General features: G+C 42.2%; 1 protein-coding gene across 12 annotated transcripts in view; it reads right to left on the reverse strand.

Moving 5' to 3' along the window:
• Window positions 1-25,769, reverse strand: part of PPFIBP2 (PPFIA binding protein 2) — a 206,704-nt gene that overhangs the window by 112,027 nt on the left and 68,908 nt on the right. For all 12 annotated transcript variants that reach the window (XM_043548620.1, XM_043548638.1, XM_043548624.1 and 9 more), the window contains one exon: window positions 17,415-17,629. In XM_043548620.1, coding sequence (XP_043404555.1) covers window positions 17,415-17,629 — 215 coding nt within the window. The remainder of the gene's footprint in view (window positions 1-17,414; window positions 17,630-25,769) is intronic.

The following is a 25,769-nucleotide window of genomic DNA, read 5'->3' on the forward strand; positions in this document are numbered from 1 at the left end:
TCCTTGGATCATCCTTGTAGCCCTTCTCTGTACCTGTTCCAGTTTGAATTCATCCTTCTTAAACATGGGAGACCAGAACTGCACACAGTATTCCAGGTGAGGTCTCAACAGATATATCTATTCTGCATTTAGAACAAAGCAGGAGGATGTATCCAGCCTGTATGATGATGTGGATGGAACTGAAAGTTTACTATGTAGTGACAAAGAAAGATGTGAGGCAGAATCTGCTAAAATTAAACATTTTGAAGATCAATAGGCCCAGATAATTTATACCCAAGAGTCTTCTGAACTACTAATGATAAAAAATAACAAATCTTGGAAAACTAGGGAAATTCCCAAAGGATAGGAGGACTGCTACTGTAGTTCCAATATTAAAAAAAAAAAAAAAAAAAAGTAAAAGGCATAGGATGACCAGATGTCCCATTTTTATAGGGACAGTCCCAATATTTGGAGTTTTGTCTTATGTAGGCCCCTATTACCCCCTACCCCATCCCGATTTTTCATACTTGCTATCTGGTCACTCTAAAAAAGGGATGACTCAGGAAACTACAGACCAGTTAGCATGATTTTAATCCCAGGTAAAATAATGGAATGGTTAATTTGGGATTCCATCAGCAAAGAATTAGAAGCTAAAAAACAAAAACAAAAACAAAAAACCAAATGCCAGTCAGCTTCATTTCATGGAAGGAAGGGCTTGTCGAACAAGGACAGGATTACAGATCTGGTTGATAAAGGCAACGTGTTGCTATAGTATAGTTGAATTCTTCCAATGCATTTGACTTAATACCACATGGCATTTTGATTTTAAAACTTACATTATATGGAGTTAACAGGGCACACATTAAATGGATTAAATTTGCTCTATTGACAGATCTCAAAATGTAGTTGTTAATATCAATAAGTGGGACTGTTATAAATATAAAGGGAAGGGTAAACCCCTTTAAAATCCCTCCTGGCCAGAGGAAAAATCCTCTCACCTGTAAAGGGTTAAGAAGCTAAAGGTAACCTCGCTGGCACCTGACCAAAATGACCAATGAGGAGACGAGATACTTTCAAAAGCTGGGAGGAGGGAGAGAAACAAAGGGTCTCTCTCTGTCGGTATGCTGCTTTGCTGGGGATAGAACAGGAATGGAGTCTTAGAACTTTTGCTCATGCTCAAATAAATTGGTTAGTCTCTAAGGTGCCACAAGTACTCCTTTTCTTTTTGAGAATACAGACTAACACGGCTGTTACTCTGAAACCTGTCATTATGCAAGGCACTGCATTTAGCCGTATGGAGTGGAAATCTATCAACTGCATGAAAAAACTTGTACAGATACAGACAGAGATCATCTTCCTTTCCAAATGCAAACAGATGGACGTCGTACCAAAAGGACTGAAGGTAAAAAATCCATTACAATCTACATACCACACAGACTATGCTGACAGCTTGTGCCACACGCTCTCAAAGAAACTGCGGAATCACCTGATCAACATCCTCTACAGCAAACAGGGAAAGATAAGAATGAGCTCTCAAAAATGGATACTCTCATAAAAAACCAACCTTCCACACAAACTTCCTTGTGGCTGGACTTTACTAAAACTAGACAAGCCATTTACAACACACACTTTGCTTCTCTACAAAAGAAGAAGGACACTAAACTTTCTAAACGACTACATGCCACAAGGGGCCACAGCAATGGTTCCCTCAACCCACCCAGCAATATTGTTAACCTATCCAACTATACTCTCAGCCCAGCAGAAGCAGCTGTCCTATCTCGGGGCCTCTCCTTCTTCCCCTCCACCCCCACGAACATGATACAGTTCTGTGATGACCTGGAATCCTATTTTCGACGTCTCCGACTCAAGGAATATTTCCAACATATCTCTGAACAACATACTAATCCACAGAGACCTCCCTACCAACACTACAAAAAGAAGGATTCTAGGTGGACTCCTCCTGAAGGTCGAAACAGCAGACTGGACTTCTACATAGAGTGCTTCCGCCGACGTGCACGGGCTGAAATTGAGGAAAAGCAGCATCACTTGCCCCATAACCTCAACCGTGCGGAACACAATGCCATCCACAGCCTCAGAAACAACTCTGACATCATAATCAAAAAGGCTGACAAAGGAGGTGCTGTTGTCATCATGAATAGGTCAGAATATGAACAAGAGGCTGCTCGGCAGCTCTCCAACACCACTTTCTACAAGCCATTACCCTCTGATCCCACTGAGAGTTACCAAAAGCAACTACAGCATTTGCTCAAGAAACTCCCTGAAAAAGCACAAGATCAAATCCGCACAGACACACCCCTGGAACCCCGACCTGGGATATTCTATCTACTACCCAAGATCCATAAACCTGGAAATCCTGGGCGCCCCATCATCTCAGGCATTGGCACCCTGACGGCAGGATTGTCTGGCTACGTAGACTCCCTCCTCAGGCCCTATGCTACCAGCACTCCCAGCTACCTTCGAGACACCACTGACTTCCTGAGGAAACTACAATCCATCGGTGATCTTCCTGATAACACCATCCTGGCCACTATGGATGTAGAAGCCCTCTACACCAACATTCCACACAAAGATGGACTACAAGCCGTCAAGAACACTATCCCCGATAATGTCACAGCTAACCTGGTGGCTGAACTTTGTGACTTTGTCCTTACCCATAACTATTTTACATTTGGGGACAATGTATACCTTCAGATCAGTGGCACTGCTATGGGTACCTGCATGGCCCCACAGTATGCCAACATTTTTATGGCTGATTTAGAACAACGCTTCCTCAGCTCTCGTCCCCTAACGCCCCTACTCTACTTGCGCTATATTGATGACATCTTCATCATCTGGACCCATGGAAAAGAAGCCCTTGAGGAATTCCACCATGATTTCAACAATTTCCATCCCACCATCAACCTCAGCCTGGTCCAGTCCACACAAGAGATCCACTTCCTGGACACTACAGTGCTAATAAACAATGGTCACATAAACACCACCCTATACCGGAAACCTACTGACCGCTATTCCTACCTACATGCCTCCAGCTTTCACCCTGACCACACCACACGATCCATCGTCTACAGCCAAGCTCTGCGATACAACCGCATTTGCTCCAACCCCTCAGACAGAGACAGACACCTACAAGATCTCTATCAAGCATTCTTACAACTACAGTACCCACCTGCGGAAGTGAAGAAACAGACTGATAGAGCCAGAAGAGTTCCCAGAAGTCACCTACTACAGGACAGGCCTAACAAAGAAAATAACAGAACGCCACTAGCCGTCACCTTCAGCCCCCAACTAAAACACCTCCAACGCATTATTAAGGATCTACAACCTATCCTGAAGGATGACCCAACACTCTCACAAATCTTGGGAGACAGGCCAGTCCTTGCCTACAGACAGCCCCCCAACCTGAAGCAAATACTCACCAGCAACCACATACCACACAACAGAACCACTAACCCAGGAACCTATCCTTGCAACAAAGCCCGTTGCCAACTGTGCCCACATATCTATTCAGGGGACACCATCACAGGGCCTAATAACATCAGCCACACTATCAGAGGCTCGTTCACCCGCACATCTACCAATGTGATATATGCCATCATGTGCCAGCAATGCCCCTCTGCCATGTACATTGGTCAAACTGGACAGTCTCTACGTAAAAGAGTAAATGGACACAAATCAGATGTCAAGAATTATAACATTCATAAACCAGTCGGAAAACACTTCAATCTCTCTGGTCACGCAATTACAGACATGAAAGTCGCTATTTTACAACAAAAAAACTTCAAATCCAGACTCCAGCGAGAAACTGCTGAATTGGAATTCATTTGCAAATTGGATACAATTAACTTAGGCTTGAATAGAGACTGGGAGTGGCTTAGTCATTATGCAAGGTAACCTATTTCCCCTTGTTTTTTCCTACCCCCCGCCCCCAGACGTTCTTGTTAAACCCTGGATTTGTGCTGGAAATGGCCCACCTTGATTATCATACACAATGTAAGGAGAGTGGTCACTTTAGATAAGCTATTACCAGCAGGAGAGTGAGTTTGTGTGTGCGGGGGGGGGGGGGGGGGGGGGTGAGAAAACCTGGATTTGTGCTGGAAATGGCCCAACTTGATTATCATACACATTGTAAGGAGAGTGATCACTTTAGATAAGCTATTACCAGCCGGAGAGTGGGGTGGGAGGAGGTATTTTTTCATGCTTTGTGTGTATATAATAAGATCTTCTACAGTTTCCACAGTATGCATCCGATGAAGTGAGCTGTAGCTCACGAAAGCTTATGCTCAAATAAATTGGTTAGTCTCTAAGGTGCCACAAGTACTCCTTTTCTTTTTGCGAATACAGACTAACACGGCTGTTACTCTGAAACCTTAGAACTTTTAGTAAGTAATCTAGCTAGGTATGCGTTAGATTATGATTTCTTTAAATGGCTGAGAAAAGAACTGTGCTGAATAGAATGACTATTTCTGTCTGTGTGTCTTTTTTGTAACTTAAGGTTTTGCCTAGAGGGATTCTCTATGTTTTGAATCTAATTACCCTGTAAGGTACCGACCATCCTGATTTTACAGGGGTGATTCCTTTACTCCTATTTACTTCTATTTCTATAAAAGTCTTCTTGTAAGAAAACTGAATGCTTTTTCATTGTTCTCAGATCCAAGGGTTTGGGTCTGTGGTCACCTATGCAAATTGGTGAGGATTTTTACCAAACTTTTCCCAGGAAGTGGGGTGCAAGGGTTGGGAGGATTTTGGGGGGAAAGACGTGTCCAAACTACGTTTCCCAGTAAACCCAGTTAGAGTTTGGTGGTGGCAGTGGTTATTCCAAGGACAAAAGATAAAATTAATTTGTACCTTGGGGAAGTTTTAACCTAAGCTGGTAAAAGTAAGCTTAGGAGGTTTTCATGCAGGTCCCCACATCTGTACCCTAGAATTCAGAGTGGAGGAGGAACCTTGACAGGGACTGTGTCTAATAGAGTCCCAAGGGGATCTGTTCTTGGTCCAACACTATTTAATATTTTCATCGGCACTCTAGACAATGATGTAAAATCTTTGCTAGTGATGTTTGCAGAAGATAAAAAAACGGTGGGATAATAAATAGCGAGGACAGGCTACTGTTACACAATGATCTGAATCACCTGGTTAAATTATCACAATCCAGCAAAATGCCTTTTAATTCAGCCAGAGGCAAAAGAAAATAAATTCAGAAACTAAGAGCACAGATTATGTGAGGTTTAATGAGCTCAATTTATTCAGCTTATCAAAGAGGAGGTTGAGAGGTGACTTGATCACTGTGTATAGGTACTTGCACGTGCAATAGATCGCTGTAAGAGGAGACACTTCAACTTTGTTGACTAGGGCATAACAAGATCCAATGGCTGGAAATTGAAGTTAAACAACTTCAACCTTGAAATAAGACATTTCCTACCAGTGAACATTAGAACAGCTTACCAGGGAAGATGGACGACTCACCATTGCTTGGAGGTTTTAAGAGCAGATTAAATATCTTTCTAAAGGATTTGCTTTAATCCAGCTTCTGAGAGAAATTCTACAATCTGTGTGTGCAGGAGATCAAACTAGATGGTCATGGTGATCTCTTCTGGCCTTTGACTCTGAGAATCTGTGAGTCCCCATGTTCACCCTTTTCCTTCATGGGCTATGGGTAGGATGGGATTGCCTGTATAGTCCCTTAATACGCTCATAACACATGAAGCTCTGCATTAGGATAATGGCTATAATCAAATCCCATGCTTCAGGGCTCCAGTCAGCTGCCTACAGAAGTCGGGAAGGAATTCTGCCCCCAATCCACACTTGGTAGGCGAATGCTGGATATTTTGTTCCCACCTTCTTCTGAAGCAGAGATTGCACACAGCTGGACCAGTGCTCTGAGGCCCCTATCTAGATGCCTAGCTGGTGGGTCTTGCTCACATTCTCAGGCCACACTGACTACCAGATTTGGGTTTGGGAAGGAATTTCCCTCTCAAAGTGGCTTGACCCTGAGGCAGTAAGAACCCATGGACCTAGAACTGAGGTCTGCAGGAAGATGCTGCTTTCTCGGTTACCACCGAGAGGTACTGAGAAGCTAAACCCTGCAGCATGTCCCATTCTAAGGGGCCTGAGCAACAGTGCTCTGTGATTCCTTGATTGGTTGGCACTCCCCATATAAACCAGGATGCCATTTCTGGGTATTGTCTGAGCAATGCAGCCTCTGGTGTGCTTCTGCATTAGACCCCGCCCCACCACTCCTTGCTGAGACTTGCCTCCCAGCTCTCGACCTAGGCTTGGCTCCAGACCCTGATCTCTGGTTTGCTGTCTTTGGATTATGACCATTGGTGGCCCTGGTGAAACACCCTGACCCAGCCCGACCCCACTTCTCTACTCATGCTTTCAACTTGAAACAGACTTGGGCCTGCGATTTTGAACTGGCCAGGCCCCAGATTGGTCTTTGACCTTCAGCCCTGATACTGAGCAGCTCACTCTGTGCCATAGGCCACCTACCGCGAGCCCTGACAAGGTTTTTTCACCTTCTTTTCTGTAGCATAGTTTGCCTGCTGAGGTCATCCGGGCATCTCACCTAATCAATTCCCTGCCATTACGGGGGCCTGGAGATTGGTGCCACCTTGGTCTCTTCCTATGGCACACATTTTAGTGTTTGAGCTAACTAAAGTCTTTCATCTTAATAGAGGGGTATTTGGGTGAAATTTAAAGCCCTGTGATATAAATGGGTCAGACTAGATATTCTAATGGTCTCTCCTTGTCTTAAACTCTATTGGCTTCTGCAGGTCTGGAAGAAAAGAAAGGGGCATACTGTCCAGTAACTGACCCTTTCCCTGATCAGTTTTTAACATTAGTTAAAGACAGCACTTGCTGATTTGGCTTTGATAGTGCCTGTTTATAATGCACTTTATAAAACAAAGGCAATTTAGCCCTTAAGATGAAAAACAACCCAAGTCCATCAGCCTCTGCAGATATTATTAAAACAGGCCTATTCAGCACAGACACTCGGCCTTCCAGATATTTCAAGAATTCAGATGATGGGCTCCGCTAGACACTTGCCCAGCCTATTCAAAGAAAATTAGTCAAAAAGGCCAGCTCCAGGGAAGGGAGTTGTAGGTCAGGGAGCCCATGTAACCAATCTCTCTTCACCACCTTAAGCATCACCATTAGCCCGATGTCCTCCCCCTACTTCCAATGCTTACCCCTCCTACTGCTCGGGCTGGGCAGGTCTTAGAAGTTACATATATCTTTGGAGACTGGGGGAAAGCAGGTCAGGACCAGGTTTCACTGGTAGGTTTTGAACGTGAAAATGCCATAGGCATCCAAAACCCCATGTCTGCAGCTAGGGAGTGGTAAAGGGGTGTGGTGCGTCTCATCAGTAGAGTGGAAGTGTGAATGTGCTGAAAAGGAAAATCAGGCCATTTGAGCAAAAGGCAGCAGCCTTTTTACATGTGGTGGGAAATGACTGTAGAAACATGAAAAGGCATCTCCAACAGTTGGTTCTCAGCCATTTGGTGAAGACCAAGTGACACTTCCTAGATGACAAGCCCAACACAAATTATGTACATTATAGCATATTTGGACCAAGCAGCAGCAGAAAAGAGAAGCAGCTTGTCTCTTTGGCAAAAGGAGAAACTATTTTGATTTTGGAACTAGAACTCTGAAGTGCTTATTTGGAGTTCTGCATGTGGAAGCATCAGTGCATAGCCAGGACAAATAAGACTTTTAACTTGCAAAGGACATCAAACAGTTTTTTTAATCCTTTCCTCTTTTCTAAGCCAGAATGATTAAGACAGGCTCCTATTACATATGCTGGATGAAAACATAACTCCTCGAGCAGGTGCAGGAGACTTTGAAGCCTTTCCCAATTGCAGGTCATACTATAGCATAGCTCTCTAGCACCATTAGGCCTTTGTGGTAGTTCTAGCAATAAATGGCTCTCTTCCTTTAGTTTACATAAAGAAAATATCACCAGTGCTTGCAGAGAAGTTACTATTTACTTGTTCATTAACAGACATTTTTACATTCTTGGCCATTTCAAACATTCTTTGCCACATACTGAAATACACTTTCAGACCCAGTCACAAAAGGAGCTACAATTTACATTTGAGGTTTCATTAAATTTACTTAGAATAAAAAGGTAGAATATAGGAAATTTTAATACTTAGCCTCGGTGTAAAATTACCTTTTAATCAAATGCAAAACTCCTGTTATGGACATCCAAACTAGCAGGTCTGCTCCAGCTAGGGAAAGGTATGTCAATATGGAAAATGTGAACTTGGAAAATGTTTGATGAGACTAATGTACACATTTCTGCTACTAGTCTGACTTACCGGGTCAGGCTTGCAGTATTCAGCCTGACAGGTTTCCATGTACTACTGAAATTATGAAATACATAATAACTGACATGATAAAATGGACTGTGTTAAGACTATAATAATTGCATTTTGAGGCTTCACACACCCTCATGTTTTACAGTTTATTTTTTTATTTTAAAAAACTGGGCAAAGGCTTACCTACAGTATTTTATTATAACTTGGCAGGGAATGACACCTAGTTTCTAGATATGTTTTAATTCTAGATTCACTTTGCGCTAACTGAGAAATAATAAGTCAGTCTTTTAGAGGACTTGGAATTACCAATACTTAGTGCAATAACATTTATATAAATCCTGTACCTAGTGCAATGATTATTAATTATACTGTATCTTTATTATGCTATATCAGGCAGTCATGTGATCCTTCCTCCAACAAAGTGAGACAGAGTGCAGGTTGGGTTATCATCATCTTAAAACATTCACTCCAGTGTTGTATAGGAAATAAAACAACTTCAGCATTTACCCAGATTGTAAACAAAACCTATCAGCATATGAGTCCTGTTTTATTTATGTGTTTCTGAGCTACAATATTTAGGTTTTTTAGCTATTTAGTACTGGAAAGATGACAAAACCTGAAAATATATTTAGCTGGAACCAAACTTGAAGTGCACCTCCACAGGCAATGTTATGCTTTTGGCCTGAATTATAAGATACTGTTAACACAATATCTCCCCCAATAAAGATATCTTACAGATATGACAGGCCAAATTACCCAAATACATTTTGTACAGATTGAATGTCTGAACGACAGCTGTAAGCAAGAATACTTTAGGTCTATACTGTTTCTATACAATTCCAGTAAGATCTCCAAATCCAGTACTGGATATCCAGACACAGAGATTTTTTATCATGGCTATCTCTATTTCACACTTGTGGCACCCCTACTTTTTATCTAGTTTTCATGATCTAATAAAATAAATCCCTCCTTATTCAGCCCTTGATAGATAACAATTCCTTCCACAAAAGCCTCCTCTCACACACAGCAAATCACTTTTAAACCTCAATATCTGTACAATTAGAGCAGTGCATCATACTGTGTTAATAGGAAGAGCTGGAAATTGCAGTGGCAAGATCAGATGATATATAAAATGAAGAATTGTCAGCAAGTGGAGCTTTAGGCACAAGGGGAAAAGAACTTTTACACATTTGTCAGCTGCTTATTGCAATGGGAAAAAGACACTTAAGACAACAGCTGAGACTTTGATACCTAGGATTTGTCCAGATCCATTATTCAAAATCCTTCTAAAGGCAAATATGCAATTGCTATCCCCCAGTGCGTTCTTGAAAACACACAGAATAGGCCCCGCTACAAGTCCTATGAACTAATGAAGAGGTGGTTTTCCAAATGGGGGAGGGGAGAACTCTACATTTTTATCATAGACACCCTAAATCTAGCTCTGACCACTGTGAATCCCCCTGCTCAATTCTTGGCAGGAATTCTGAAAGGTGGTCATGTTGGGACTGAGGGACAGCACTGCTGGCTAGAACATGGGTGCAAATAACTGTGGAAAAGCAGAATCAATGTTTCCTTTTTGGGGAAACATCTGAAGAGAGCCAGTTTGGCCCCATTGGTTGTAAGATGACTTCTAACTTGTGGCTTTTGTTTGCATAGTGTTGATTTTTTCCTCTCTCTGCTGAATAGCTAGTACAGTAAATTATTGCAATGTTAGTTTCTGAAGATTTATCATTTCCATGCAGAGCAAACCTAGAATAAATTATATCTGTACTGAGTACTAAAGTGTCCACATCAAGCCCTTACTATTTATATGAGGGAGTCAATGCTGTCTGGCATGCAGCGATAGCTGAAGTGTAAAAACACTCCTACCACTCCTTCTCTCCCCTGACCACACTTCTTAAGGGCTGTTAGAAGAGTTGATATAGCAGCTCTATACCTACAGAGGGGGGAAATTCCCCACTGGCCAAATCTGCTGACTTTTGAGCCAATTTGTGCTGGGAGATCAATGAAAAGGAGACATAATGCATCACAGAACTGGGTTCAATTTTTGTTTGTTTGTTTTTTTAAAGTACAAAAAAGTGCTATTCAGAAACGGTACTCCAGCATTGTGTTTTAAGTCAGAAAAAATAGATGAATGAAAATGAATGCAAAACGAAGGCTCTCTTTTACTCTCCAAAGTCTCTCTGCAGGTCAGTTTTCAATGTCATGTGTGCTAATTCCACTTGGTACTAGGGAGATCTAACTATATTTAGATTCATGATGCTTCTCAACAGTTAAGTTCTACAGTCAAGTTGTTTCCGGATATATCAGTCTCGATTGGCACTACACAGAAGAGCGTCTATCCTTATCCCAATGTGGGAGAATCAGCTGCAGATGAAAATTTATAGAAATGTATAGAAGTTTATTTTTTTCCTTAAATCAGCCAAAACCTTCAAATCAAATATTGATATTGTATGCAACTCACTTAAAAGGGCACTGATGAAGCTAAAATAAATTATTTTTGAAAAAACAGAATTCCTTTACCTGTGTTATTGCTAACATCTTAGATCACTAAAATAAAACAAGAATTTTGAACCTTTAATTTACTTTACACTATTTATGCACTTCACTTATTTGCATTTCTCTCAGCTTGACCAATGAAAACTGACAGGTCATTTTATAACTTCCAATTATAGTTTACAGATTAGTAGGCCAAAAGAGACCACTGTGATCATCGAGTCTGACCTCCTGTAAAACACAGGCTTTAGAACTTCCCTGCATTAATTCCTGTTGAACAAGAGCATATCTTTCAGAAAAAACATAGTTAATTTCAGGCCCTCATGTACTAATACAACTCTGCAGTGTCTGAGTTCTGATCAGGGTAGTGTTTTCTTGATAAAAAATATTTCTGTAAAAATTTTATAAATAAGTTTGAGGAAAACATTATTGGCATCAAGTTTGGTAAAAGCTATGTTTTACAAAATCCATATTTTGGGCCAATTTGACCACACAGTGTCCCTTAAATTTCTGTACAAATAAGAATGATCTATTTCCAGTGGACAATATTATAATTATATTAATCCTTTCCACCTATACAATGACACTCACCCAAATATCTCTCTGACATTGCACCCCATATTCGTCACAATGATCTTATTATAATAGGATAATGGCATAATTATGATGCATTTTGTACAAGATAAGTCATGTGAGGTGACATGGAAAAGTTTTGATTTGCTGAATATGAATTATCCTATTTGTATGCATGTATCATTTTTGTACCTGAAGTAATGAATATTGACTACGTATCTGTATTTCAAATGTAGTTACACCTGGGTAACAACCACTAGACAAGATGCTTTCAGTCTAGATAGCTGGCTGGGAAGGGCCTATTCAGGGCAATGAGCCATTAGGGAAAACAATAGGCCTTAGGAGAGAAGCTGTGCCTTGTTCTCTTCACAATGCGGGAGAGGCGGACCAGGTATTAAACCCGTACACTGGCCAGATTTGACCAGGGCAGGACAGTACTGCTCTGGGGTCCCAGGCTGGGAAGCTGGTGGTTAGAGAGCCTGCATGTAACTGCAGCTGGGTGTGTCCCTTACCTGTATGAATGCTGGTGAAAGTGCAGGCTGGAAGGCTTTGCAGCTTGTCACAGCAGTACAGTGCGAGAGGGAGCCAGGCTGGTGGGTCAGAGGGCTCAGTGGTACCCCAGTTCCAGGTGGCACCCCAGGGGGAACCCATCACAATCTCCAGGTGCTTTGCAAAGCAGTAATATCCCAGTGTTATGGGCTGAGAATTCTGAAAAGTCCATCTCAGTTGCATTTAGAGAAGTGGGGAGCAGAGGGATTTGGCAGCAAAAACCAGTTCAGCAAAGTATTTAAGCACATGCAAATTTTAAATTTTGAAGTCAATGGGTCATAAACTCATTTGTAAACTTAAGCTTGTTTTTTATTCTTTTGCTGAACTGTGGCCTAGTGGTTTGATCCAAAACCCAATTAAGTCAATGGGAAGACTCCCTTTGACTTTAATAGGCATTGAATGGATCCTCATTAAAGAGCTCTTACTGGTAGATAAGTACTAGTTAAGAATGTATGGGCAGGCTATTCTATTTAATCTGTTGAATGGGATATTTTTAATTAGTGTGGAAGCACCCAGAGTAATAAAAAGGCACTTGTTATAAATTAAGAGTAGATAAAATAAAATAAATAAAATTATTTAAAAAATATGTATAGTATTTCGGATTTTTCTACTCTTTTTTTTTCCTTAGCATCTGGCAAATAGATTTACCAAGTTTGCCAGAGTTACATTTCTCAAAGTGAATAAGGTCAGGAAAATATTTCCATGTTTTCAAGAGTCAGCAGCTTTCTAATGGCCAACGTACAACGCTCTATGGTGAAGTGGTTTAAACTAACTACAGACATTTTACAATCTATGAAATTAGATTGTCACTCATGTTAAAAATCATGTGAGAATTATACTTAGGTGAAGTGGATCCAAACCTTCTTAGGGGAGAAATGCATCTTTGCAGAGCCTAACACACAAAAAAGCATTAGCAGTGCAGAATTTCATTTGGAATTAGCAAAATGAAATGGTAACTAAATATGTATCATTTAGCTGACCAAGTCAAGCACTGTCAGTGGTTAATTTTTAATGTTGAAATTACTATCCGCTTTGTGATACGTCATTTGGTCCTTGCACTACTGAAATATTTAGTAATAACTGTGGTACTATATCCAAAATCATCTTACAGCCAGTCACCCATAATAATCTTAGCTTTCATTTTGCAGTGTGTCAGATACAAATACAAAGCATTTCTAAATGACACAGACCTGCTCACCCACAGGCACAGAATCTCAATACAGTTCTTACTCGTATTAAGTAACTACAGCTGTTCAATTAACACAGCTTTATTCCATCTTAACCTTGTCAAAACAATAGTCCTGTTCTAAATTTCAGAGAAAGTTAAGCCCTACTTAATGAGCTGCCTACATCTAATACACCCAATAAATTTCCCGTGAAACTCAGTTCTGACTTACCCTTCTCTGACATGAGGGTAGACTTGTCCCACAGTGTTTGGAATCAGAGTCCTAGCAGGACTAGAATTTGAAGTCTAATAAAAAAAGCCAGGCAGGACTAGCTACACCTCTCTTCCTCGCTGTTTAAAAACTGCACTGACACAGCTTTTGAGGCTGTTACTTCAAGAACATTGTGTGCACCTGGCTTCTCAGTAGCATTCCTGTCTGTTATGCATTCAGCTAGTTCATACTAAGGAATCACAACTAGTTACACCACATCCACCTTTGGGATATGTTTTAAAGTTACAGAAATGTCAGCAGCTTCAGAAGCATCACTCCACACAGTCTCCACACTCCTAGTCTCAGGAACCTTGGGGTTCCCTGATCACAGGTTGAGAGAGAACAGGAGCCTTACGGTCTGAGTGTGTGGTCTCACTACCTTTACTACTGCAAATGGTCTGTTTTTAGAGCCTTTCCATTCACTCTGATGGGTTCTGGGTCAAGCCCTTATTTTCATAAGTACAAAATTCATCTCTACAGGAACCATGAAATCACAACCAATTCTTTCCATAGTAAAGGATTAAAATAGACACTTACAAAAATGCAGGTAAGCAATGATGGGCATAAAACTTTCTGGTTATGTTATTTTGAATTTACACTCCATGAACATAACTAAATTCCACGGCACCCTAAATACCTACATCTTTAGCAGATACTCCCGAAAAGGCTACAGCTATAATTGGTTTAGATTTAAAAATAAATTAGTGGATTTAGTGCTTTGTGACTGGTAGTCTCTATTTATTGATAGAACAGATATAGAGCATGGGCAATAGTCAGAAAGCTTCCCCGTCATTACCCTGCCAATGTGCTTCAATCCTATCCTGGAGGGACCAAATTGCATGGCCCTGTCTACTTTAGCACTTTGTAGCTGTAGTTTACCACTGGGAGTATCAATGACAAAAGTGGCATTGTTCCATAAGTTGTAAGCTTTTCAAGGCAGGGATTGTTGTTGTTTTGTTACATGTTTATGCAGTCCCTAGCACAATGGGGCTGGGACCTGTAGCTGCTGCTGCAATAGAAATGAATAACAATGCTGTAAAGAGGACTTTTTTGGTCACTTTCCATTGTCTATCCCCACTCTACATTACTCAGGAAGATCTGAACCAGTCGCAGTAGGGTTAGGAGACCCAGAAGTGAGAACACCCATAGCATCTAGGGGGAATTCTGGTTATGAATTTTGCCAGTGAGAAAACAGTTGAGTCTCAGTTCCTATTCAGTTACTGACCTTTGCTGAACAAAAATGCCAATTGTGAGGTTTTGTTGCTTTAGTTTTAAATGATGATACACTCATGAGCTCTCCCATCGGCTTCACTACTCCAGCCCCTGTGAGTGGCAGTAGCTATGTCAGTGGGAGATGCTCTCCCACCAACATAGCGCTATCCAGACCGGCGCTACTGGGAGTGTAACTTGTGATTTATTCACCCCACTGAAAGACACAATTTATACCGACATAAGCTGTAGCGCAGACATAGCCTTAGTGCAGAATGGCAGGCACTCTCTTGCGTACATGAAGCTTACTGTACCTGTGCTTCATAAACTGTACCGGCTATTGCTTTACTTTGGTATCAAATCCAGCCCTTTATGGTTTGGTTCCTGGCTATCTTGAGAGACCACTCTTCCTCAAATATCATGACAGGTTTCAGAGTAGCAGCTGTGTTAGTCTCTATTCGTAAAAAGAAAAGGAGTACTTGCGGCACCCTAGAGACTAACAAATTTATTAGAGCATAAGCTTTCGTGAGCTACGGCTCATTTCATCGGATGCATACTGTGGAAAATGTAGTGGGGAGATTTTATATACACAGAGAACATGAAACAGTGGGTGTTTCTAATAATGCTCTAATAAATTTGTTAGTCTCTAAGGTGCCACAAGTACTTCTTTTCTTTTCACATATCATGAGAGATGGAAAGATCACTTCGGCCCCTTTCAATCCAATCTTTTGATTTCAATGCTCAGGGCTGGAAGTGTTCTCAGAGTATGACTCTTAATTCTGGAATTCATGTCCAAGTTCACTGAGCAGACCATGAGTTTGATGACTTCCAGTGGATGATGTACACTCATTTATTTGCTCATGCTTTTTCTTGATGCTTCACCAGAGCTGCCACCATAGAGTGAGAGAATGCAAAAGTAATTTCCAAAACAATTTGTCATTTTGAATAGGCTTCTGTGAGTCATGTATATGCCTAGACACAGGGTTAGGTGTGTTCTTAGAAATAAATAAAAACAAAACATGGTGTGGAATTTGAGGATTAATATAATAAAGTGAAAAACATTAAAAAAGGAGAAATACTGTTCTGCAAGCAGAAATATTGTTCTACAAGAGACCCAAAGATAGATAGTACAAGTTACCACTAACCTGTTGGTTTTGAACATGGATAGCCCAGGTACTTCAACCAGATCAACACAGTTCATGGTGTACTAGACAGGGCTGCAAGATTTGCAACTACAGATAATGATGTTTTGGGAAGGGAACTGTGGTTTCTGTTTTGGATGATTTCCCATATGGAGGAAACTACTATATGAGAAAACGTGCATTTGTTACAAGATTAGTATAAAACAGAGGAGTCTAAATTCAAAGGGGATAATACTCACAGTATTATCTGCCTCACAGTGATGTGAAGTTTAATTCATATTTGTACAAGAGAGGAGCCAAATGCAAAATCCCAGATCCAAACTCCCCTGAGCTCTGTGGTTCAAGGCCAATGCATTTAGATGGTGTTATAAGAATGTAAAACCACTATATGGAGGACTAAATATTTATATTTTAATAAGTACTTTCCTTTACTGACCATTGGGCCAGGTCCTGAGAGCCTGAGTTCTTACCTAGGAAACTCAGCAGAAGTATACTTGAGGGAGGACTGAATAAGAACTGACCTAAGGATTTGGCCGACAGACTCCAAAACTGAGAAATTAAATTTAACATTTTTAAAAACCACTAAATCTGCACCAACTTCCCTTTCCTTCCTTTCATAAGGTCCCACATAAAGATTTTCCAACCACAACACTGCACCTCTAGAGTATGCAATTCAAAGACAGGCCAGGCTAACAAAGACAAGCAAATGGCAGAAAGTATTCCAGAAGCCTTAGCACATATTAACAGCAGGACAGCTATAGTAGGTGATGCACATTGGATCAGCATCTACGGCCACAATTAGGAAAGAGCAAAATGGTTTGGTGGAGCCAATCAAAACCGTCACCATCCACCCATACAACCAAACCTTTCTGAAGCTTTGAAAACACTTGGTTAACTCTCACCCCACTCACCTAACCACCACATATCTGCAGCAGCAGGTCTTCTTGGGGAGGTGCATTTTGGCAGTTTACACCTATTTCTCCTCCCCCACCTACACTGGGTCTCTTCTTCAAGAGGTTGCCTGATGGCCTTCTCACCACTCCAGTGAGCCTCAGGCGCCTTAACTAGATGGCCAGGTGGCTCATTTCCCTACCTGCCTCCTAACCCAGCCTTGCATGCTCTGGTGCAGCAGGAGCAAACAGTGAATCTCTCTGCTATGCTCGCTGCTCTCCTCTTAGTAAACACAAGGGGTGCTTTGGAGAGTCAGGATAACTCTGAGTGAGGACACCACAATGCGGAAGGCTAGGAACATATGAGATCCCTTTAACCCTTTCCATATTAGCTGCCTCAGAAGCACATGCCACTGCATACAGTCACATTCTGAACTAGGGGCTAGAGGTGAAAGGTTCTGTATCCAGTTACAAATCCCAATTCAATTGTTTTTCTCCAGGTGAGGGCAACAGAAAGGGCACGGATGGAGGGGCAGCACTTTTAAACTTTCCTTTCCACCTCCTTCTCTCCATCCTCCTCCTCCCACCATAAAATGAGATCTCTACCACCTTCCTAGATCTTCAACCCCCAGGTATGCTAGCCTAGTACAGACAGCTGAAGTACACTAAGCGTTCTAAGGGCTAAAACTTGAGTAGACTGCGGCAGCTTGAATTCCATTACTAAAAGAATTGAACCACAAGATACAGGAGTCAATATTATTCCCCAACCAGATGGAAAAGTTGTTTGTGACGACTCACCAGGTTTTCCTCCAGCCACTCCCGTATACATCTTGCTGTATCCTCCGGTACCTGATTCCGTAATGCTTCTCTCTCTTGAGGATCCTCTAGCATTTCTAGTGCCATCTTCAGGTCTTCTAGCAGACGCAAAATTTGGAATGTGCCCAAATATACTGATGGAGCAGGTGACACAATATCATATATGCCATTTGCATACTCTGTGGCTGCCTTAGTACCTAATACAAGTAGAAAAGAGAGGGAGAAAAGAGATTTTTATAAAAATTGTAAAGGTCTCCAATAAATATATGGATATAATTCGATGATACAATAATAGCTACACTCCAGATGCTACTCTATGGGTATTATTAACAATTAATGAAAAGGGAAATATGACATCTTTCTGATAGCACTTACACATTTTTGAGTTAGTTGTTATTTAAACAGACAAATAAATGTCCTCTTTCAGAATGAGACAGAGGTGTAACGTTCAGATCACTACATTTAAAAAGAGGATATTGGGTCCAGGATAGATTTGCTAATGCCCCTTAAACACAAACCAAACCACCTCCAAACCACCTGCAATTAACCTTTGCAACCATTAGATGTCACAATGTAGTTGAAAGACCCCACAATAGCCCCATTTCTCCTGTATTACAAAAAGGACTTTTGTTCTATTTTAGCAAGAAATCCAGGTGAGAACAGGTTTCATTACAATCATGACAAAAAAACCTAAGCTTTGGCAGAAAAAAAAATCATAGTTAGCTATATAGATTGCTAGCAAATCCCTTCTCATCCTCTTAAAACAGAATCCAGCAATACTGAGAGAGAAATTCTTTCCTCAAGGCACAGTACATGTGCAACTCCACTAAAGTCTTAGCAGATGGCAGAAGTTAGCTCTTAGATGCAGTCTTAAGTTCCAAAGTATCAGCTTGGTATTGATTAAAATTACCAAAAGATGGACAGGAAATTGGAACTGGAAAGAACCCATTGCTGATGTAATGCTTTCCTATCACTTAAAAAAACCCCAACAAGGTGGGGGTAGAAGACATTTCCCCATGACATGATGTAAATTTAGCTCATTCACAAGGCCCCCTCCCTTCATATGGTAATCAGGCATTGATTGGGTTGAAAGAGTACCAACTAAATGCAAGCCTCAGAAATTTGGATTGTGGCTTCAATGTGGAGGAGTTTGTTTTCCTTACACAGGAAAACTGGATAGCATCCTTGGCTTAGTAAAACACTTGACAGCACAGAAGATAGTCAGTAGTAGTTTAAGCTCCCCCCCCCCCCCCACCCCGCAACAATGTGGGAAGGGAATGTCAGAAACAAAAGTGGCAGCAAATAAGGGCCAACACAGGGCGGGGAAGAACGTCTGTTTGTAACTGTTAAACTCCAGTTAGAACACAGGAATTGCCATACTGGCTCTTGTTCCATCTAGTCCAGTATCCAGCATGCAAAACTGAAAGAAACTCCGTGGTGAGCCATATGTGAGATAATCTGTTCCCCCATGAAACCTTCTCTTAACCCCCAACAGTTAAGAGACTGGCATAAACCCACAAAGTTTTTTTCTTCCTTCAAAAACATCTGCATTAGTATTTTGTTGTAATTCTGAATATTATATATATAAATGTTCAAGCCCTTGCTGAATCCTGATAAATTATTGGCCTCATCAACTTCATGCATCAATGAGTTCCACCTTTTAATTATGGCTTGTGTGAATAAAAGGAAACTCTCATGAGAAGGGTCCCTGAAGAGGAACAGGAAATGGGGATGGGGTAGAAATAAACGGTAGGGTAAAACCCTCTGCCACAGTATCAAGGACCCAGCGGTCTGAAGTTATAGTGGTCCATGCGGGGAGGAAAACAGAAAAGTGGTTGGAGAACAGCAGGACAGACGGATACAGAATACCCTGTGCTCAGGTATGATCAGTAAAAAAAAATAAAAATAAATCAAAGCCTTTAATTTTGCTAAATAAAGTGTCTTCAATGCAATCAAATTTCTTCATCAATGACTCAGGGCCTATTCATCATTCACCACCAGGGGGCTATCAGGCTGGATCTTGCAAAGTACTGAGCATTCTAGCTTCCATGCAACAAAGCCCCACTGACTTGAAGTCTATGGGACTACTTACATTTTTAAAATTAAGCACAATGCTTAAGTGCTTTGCTGGATTGGGGCCGTAGTGCTCAGCACCCTGGAGGATCAAGCCCCTATATGGGTAACTTTCATTTTCTGGAATGGGAGCTAGACATACAGATCCCAGTGCATCATTGAGAGAACATAATCCTTCCTCTCCCCTTTCCAAACACATGCACACATTGTCCTCTTTTGTGCTGCTATTTTTAATCCAATTTGCTGTGGGTTGCCATTGCAGCCCTTTTTCTCTTTGATTGAGGGGGGGAGGGGTAAACAAATTCCCCTGAAGGCAATGCCAAGGCACAGTTCACCAGGGAGAGAAGTGATGTAGAAATGTAGATGCTCATTCAACATTTTAATTCATACAGCTTCCTATTTTTCTGGCTGAACATTGGCAGGACTCAAACAGATCACTGACTTACTTCCTCTTGTTCAGTTCCTAAATATCTTTGTATTAAATAGAACATGCATTGTTCATCTGAAAAGGAGAATAGAAGAAAGAAACTGAAAAAACAGAACTAAAAACCCACAGGAACTAGTTTAATTAAATACGGTATATGTTCAATTTAACCATGTCCACATTAAAACTGTGAAGAGCACAAGCAAGTTACAATACCAGACAGAAAAGGAGGACTTGTGGCACCTTAGAGACTAACACATTTATCTGAGCAAAAGCTTTTCATGTAGCTCACGAAAGCTTATGCTCAAACAAATTTGTTAGTCTTTAAGGTGCCACAAGTCCTCCTTTTCTTTTTGCGAATACAGACTAACACGGCTGCTACTCTAATACCAGACAGGTATGTGAATGCAAGAATGAGGATCGCCTTGCAGCCTGAAACCTGATGAGGTGCTAGGATCAAAAAAAAGACTGCACGTGTTTTCCTACCATCCCCTTCTTGCTTAAAAACTCAAGAGGGGAAAGATATGGTTAAAGCAAAGGCACCTAACTGGAACTGGGGAAAAATGGGCTCAATTCCCAGCTCTGCCACACACACTCACTGGGTGATCTTAGGCAAATCATTTAATCTCTCTGTGCCTCTGTAAAGAAGGGAGAAGTAATATTTCCTTTCTCCCACCTTATGTCCATCTTTAGATCGTAAGCTCTGTGGGGTAGGAATCTTCTGATACTATGCATCTATATAGTGTCTAGCACAATGGGTTCCTGATCTTGGCTGGGTGCTCTGGGCACTAATGTAATACAAATATGTTTTCCATGTGGCTGTTTGTAAAGTGCTTTTGGGACCAATTCAAGTAATCTTTTTAGGGTTAACCAACTCCTTTTTTGGCCTGCATATCCCGATAGTGGATGACTGAGGTTACAAAGCTTCTGCACATGGTATTCAAAAGTGTGGGGACAACTGTACAGCATTTTCAGTTACACATTTCCTATTCTGTGAACTTAAAGCGTTTTGCAGTTCAAAGTTCTTTGGAGCCATTCAGCTAATTCCAGGGAAAGGTTGCTTTGGGGCAAATACATAACCCAGTTTGGAAAGGTTTCAGAGTAACAGCCGTGTTAGTCTGTATTTGCAAAAAGAAAAGGAGTACTTGTGGCACCTTAGAGACTAACCAATTTATTTGAGCATAAGCTTTCGTGAGCTACAGCTCACTTCATTGGATGCATACTGTGGAAAGTATAGAAGACGTTTTTATACACACAAACCATGAAAAAATGGGTGATTATCACTACAAAAGGTTTTCTCTCCCCCCACCCCACTCTCCTGCTGGTAACAGCTTATGTAAAGTGATCACTCTCCTTACAATAAAAAGGAGTACTTGTGGCACCTTAGAGACTAACCAATTTATTTGAGCATGAGCTTTCGTGAGCTACAGCTCACTTGCTCAAATAAACTGGTTAGTCCCTAAGGTGCCACAAGAACTCCTGTTCTTTTTCCAGTTTGGAAAGCAATGCATTTGCAGCCTTGTGATATAAGTTACCAAAGAGAGCTATAAAATTACAGTGGACGGGAATTGGGGTAGCGGAGGGCATGGTAAATTGTTTCACAAGCCAAGAAATGCTAACATCAGCTTTGTACATATCCTACATAGTGTTATGTTTTGTGTAGCCCCCAAAATTTGAAAATATTTTGTTTGCAGTTACACAGGGACTTCAAACACTAAAGGCAAACTGCAGCAATTGGTTATAATGCTATAACCCTAGGCAGCTACATAACTGCATAGCTACATTCCCTCATATGTGCTGGGAAATTGAGTTCAGGGTTGCAGTTTCCTTTCAATTCTATTGGGAAGACAGGATCCACTTCCCCATAGAAAGGGCAGAAAATTCATCTAAAATCCATGGCTACTGGGCAGTCCATTGAAGGCAAGGGCCACCAGCATGAGAACCCTGTGTTCATCCCTGCTCTTTGCCCCCAATCCCTTTACCTCAGGTTGTATTGCATTCAGAGGGATTCCAACAGTAGCTTTTACTATTTTTTGTATTATTGGAGGTCCTACAGGCGCCAAGCCAAGATTCAGGTCCTACTGTGCTAGGCACTGTACATGCACATAGAGTGACAGATATCCCTACGCACCAAAAAACTTACAATCCCAAGTAAACGTGGCAAGAGGAGAAAGGGGGATAGGCCAGCGGCCTCAAAGCTAGTGCGAAGAAATGCCTGCACCACAGGTGGATTATCATTGATCCCAGCAGAGGGTTTAGGAGCAGAACCACAGACCATTTTACATGGCAGAGGAAAGCAAAATCCACCCTTCTCCCCACCCAAGTAACTTAGGGAAATTCTGTGACGAGAGCCTCAGACAGATTTCCTCTACCAGACCATCTCCCGCAGATTTTTCTAGCCTAATGAGATTTGTGATAAAACAATTTGGTGGGGGCAGGAGAGAGAAGACAACTTTTCAGCGCAAAATCCAAAATGAACTTGTCTACCCCAGAAAGCTTTGTGGTAACTTTAAGTAGGCTGTAGAGAACAAGAATGCTGTATCAAAAAAGCTGAATCTCTGAAAGTATACAAATAATACATTCTTTGGTTTGTGGAGGAAGGGAAGATATTTAGCCTCAAATAGTCACAAGGCTACTTACATTTCTGTCTGATTTTCCTTTTGCTAATCTTGCTTCTGTTCATAATGGAACAAAACAGCATTAAAGACAAATATAAATTCAGACATATTTACAGAAACTCTGTGGATAATAAAACTTGTTAAAAACTGACAGTCTTCAAAAGCTATTTACTAGCTTAATTGACAACTGAATGACTCACATGAACAGACTTCTGAACCACAAAAGACTTTTGTGCTTCAGATTCTCCATCCTATGGAATGACAGCTAGCATGTTTTCAGTGCCTCTTTTTGCCTACACTACTGTATCTTCTGCTCTTTGCACTTCTATTTCTTTTGAAACATATTGCTTCCACAATGTGGAGCCTGGAATTATATATGGCTTGTAGTTTTCTTGGGCATTCCATAGCTAAGTTTGAAGTTAGTTTCTATACGGTGGAATATGAAGCTCCCTCACCCAACTTCTGTACTCTACAGAGAGAAACCAAACCCCTTGAAACTTCACATGTCACACTGCAGCTCACAGTAGCATTTTCCTGGGAAATCTGGGAAACTAGGGATGTAAATATCGGTTTAAAATGTTAACGGGTTAACAGATTAAAATTATAGTGTTTAACCGGTTAACTGTTAACCGAGGTCCCTCCAGCCGGGTGGCATGGCGTGACTGGGGTCGCTCCGTTCGTCCAGCACGGCATGACGAGGGCTGGGGCCGCTTCGGCATGGCTGGGGCTGAGGTCCTGCTGGGCTGTCTGTGGCCCCTCCGGCCAGCTCAGCGCAGGCAGGGCAGGGCTATCTTGGGGTGAGGTCTCACCAGGTCAGCCGGGGGTGGGGTCCCGCCCTGGCCGGCTCAGTGTTGGGGCCGCTCTGACCCTGCACGGCTAGGGGTGGGGTCCCGCTGGGCCGGTACGGACGGAGCTGGGGCTGCCTGGCCCGGCGCAACCGGGGCTGGGACCACTCTGGCCGGTGCAGGGCCGCCAGGGTTAATGGGTTAAGGTCAGTTAATAGTACGCCTAATGCTTACCGGTTATCCGTTTAACCTTTTACATCCCTATGAAAAGCAAGTGTTTTAAAGTTAGTGATCCAGATCCTTCAACATGTGTAGGCAGCTTTGTGTCACTCTAACAGTGGTGTAAGCGCTCCAACATTCTTCCTGCAAGAACTACCTCTGAAAGGCAACTTGTAAAAATGTTGGTTGAGCTAGTCAGAATCCTCTGCAAGGAGCCAATTGCTGGAAAGGTCATTTCTGGCCCCAGTACTGGATGCACCTTCTAGTTTGGAGACACACAAGGCTAAGGTATGCCCATTTTCTCACCTCAGGACCCTAATATAGCCCTTCAGGTTCAGATGAACTGAAAATTTGTCTAATCAGCTCAAATCTTCTCTACTGAATACCTTAAATAATAAAAGACATGGTATATATAAAGTGGTACATATACTTAATTTAAATGTTGTAGTCTTACAAGAGCTACAGGAACAAAATGGTGTGATATGTTTTACTGTGTATTAATTTAGACATGCAGTGCATGGTTATGTTTTCATTATATAACACTCGTAAGCTTGGAGCATCTGGAGTTATAGTTGTAGAATTTAAAGGGCATTTACTTGCCATCCAAGGTTCTTGATTTAGAACTTGTTTTGACTGTAACATGGTTTTGAGATCTTTGCCTTTATTGTTTTGTAAAAATGGAGAGACCTGACGGCGGTGTTCTAATTTCGTGCTGATCTGTGGAATCTGCCTCATGCATGTCTCAACCATTTCCTTTACTGACAATTAAATATCAGACATTCCCAGCTGTAATCCTTGCGGTCTCTGCAATTACTCTCCACCAACAAGTAAGACACATTTTCTTAGCTGAAACATGGCTCTTAGTTTTTGCAGATGTAAGGGGACTGTTGTCCCCTTACTAAAACTCAGTGGGGGTGTTTTGGTTGGCTAGCTCCGAGTACCAAAAGAAACGGGAAGGGTCGATGGGAAATCAGGACCCTGAGACTGACAGTCCCCAGGAACAATGGGGAGAGGCCAATGCTCCAGGGCTGCCTGATTGACAGGGTGGACAGACTAATGAGGGAGTCAGGAGGCCGGGGGGGGTCCCATCCTCCATGTGAGCTGAAATTGCCTGGGTCAGACAGAGTGGGGCCGAGCTAAGGAGAAAGCAGGGGCCCGAGCTGAGCTGAGCCATGCCAGCCAGAGGGGCCAGAAAGGCAGCCCAGGAAGCAGGTCAGTGCTGGTACCAGACTCACAGAAGCAGCCTGCAGAGCAGACCTGTGCTGGGAGCAGAGCTGTATCAACCAGATCCAGAGGAGCCAGAGAAGCAGTCCAGGGAGCTGGAAACAGAGCAGCAGCCATGTTGAGGCAGAGTGGAGCTGGAGCTGGAGCAGTTTGGAGCTGGGTGCAGTGAGCAGCTGTGGAGAGCGAGGAGGACCCTGGGCAGTGGGCCCAGCGCAGGGAGACGCCCCCAGCTAAGACGCCTTGCAGGCCCGACTTGGAGGGGGATCATAATCCCGATGGGGCAACGCTGGGAAGAAGGGTCCTGCCAACTAAAGCCTGAGGGCATGTGGCCACCACCAGAACAAGTGTCCGACCTGCAGCATCCCTGCAGCACAGTCAGGGCCTGATCAGGAGGCCTGGGACTTGTGAGGAACAGACTGGACTGCCCTTACATTCCAGAGATGCTGGTTGTGATATCCCCATGCCACAGAGCAGGGCTATGTGTTTTCTTTCAACCTTTCCCATTTTTCCTTTTTTTTAAAAAAAAATGGATTGCTGTTTAATAAATTGTATTTGCTTTGAACTGCATGTAATGATCAGTAGGTCAGGGAAGCATCCAGTGCAGAGAGAGCACCCCCAAAGTGGGGACACCCTAGCCCCTGCCCTAAGTGACCATGACAAGTTTGGGGGTCAAGCCCCCCAGGAATCCTGGGCCCAGCCTTGTTGGAGTTAGGAGGACTCTGCCACACAGGAGAGTGGAAGGGGAGCCCTTGAGGTCAGGCAGGCCTTTGGGTAAAGGAAGTGGGAGCAAGGACTCAGATCCTTTCACTAGCCCCCTTCACCAGGGTAGTGGATAAGCCAGGAAAGTTCCCCACAATAGCAGGACCATTACCCCGCTTACACAGATACTAACTATGCCAGATCTACTATTACTATAGTGTCAGTATCTGGTATAGTACAGTTCCCAATATATCCCTGTATCTTTCAGGGATACACAATAAGCTGCAAGAAATAA

Source organism: Chelonia mydas, chromosome 6, assembly GCF_015237465.2.
Source record: "Chelonia mydas isolate rCheMyd1 chromosome 6, rCheMyd1.pri.v2, whole genome shotgun sequence".
Classification (NCBI taxonomy): domain Eukaryota; kingdom Metazoa; phylum Chordata; order Testudines; family Cheloniidae; genus Chelonia; species Chelonia mydas.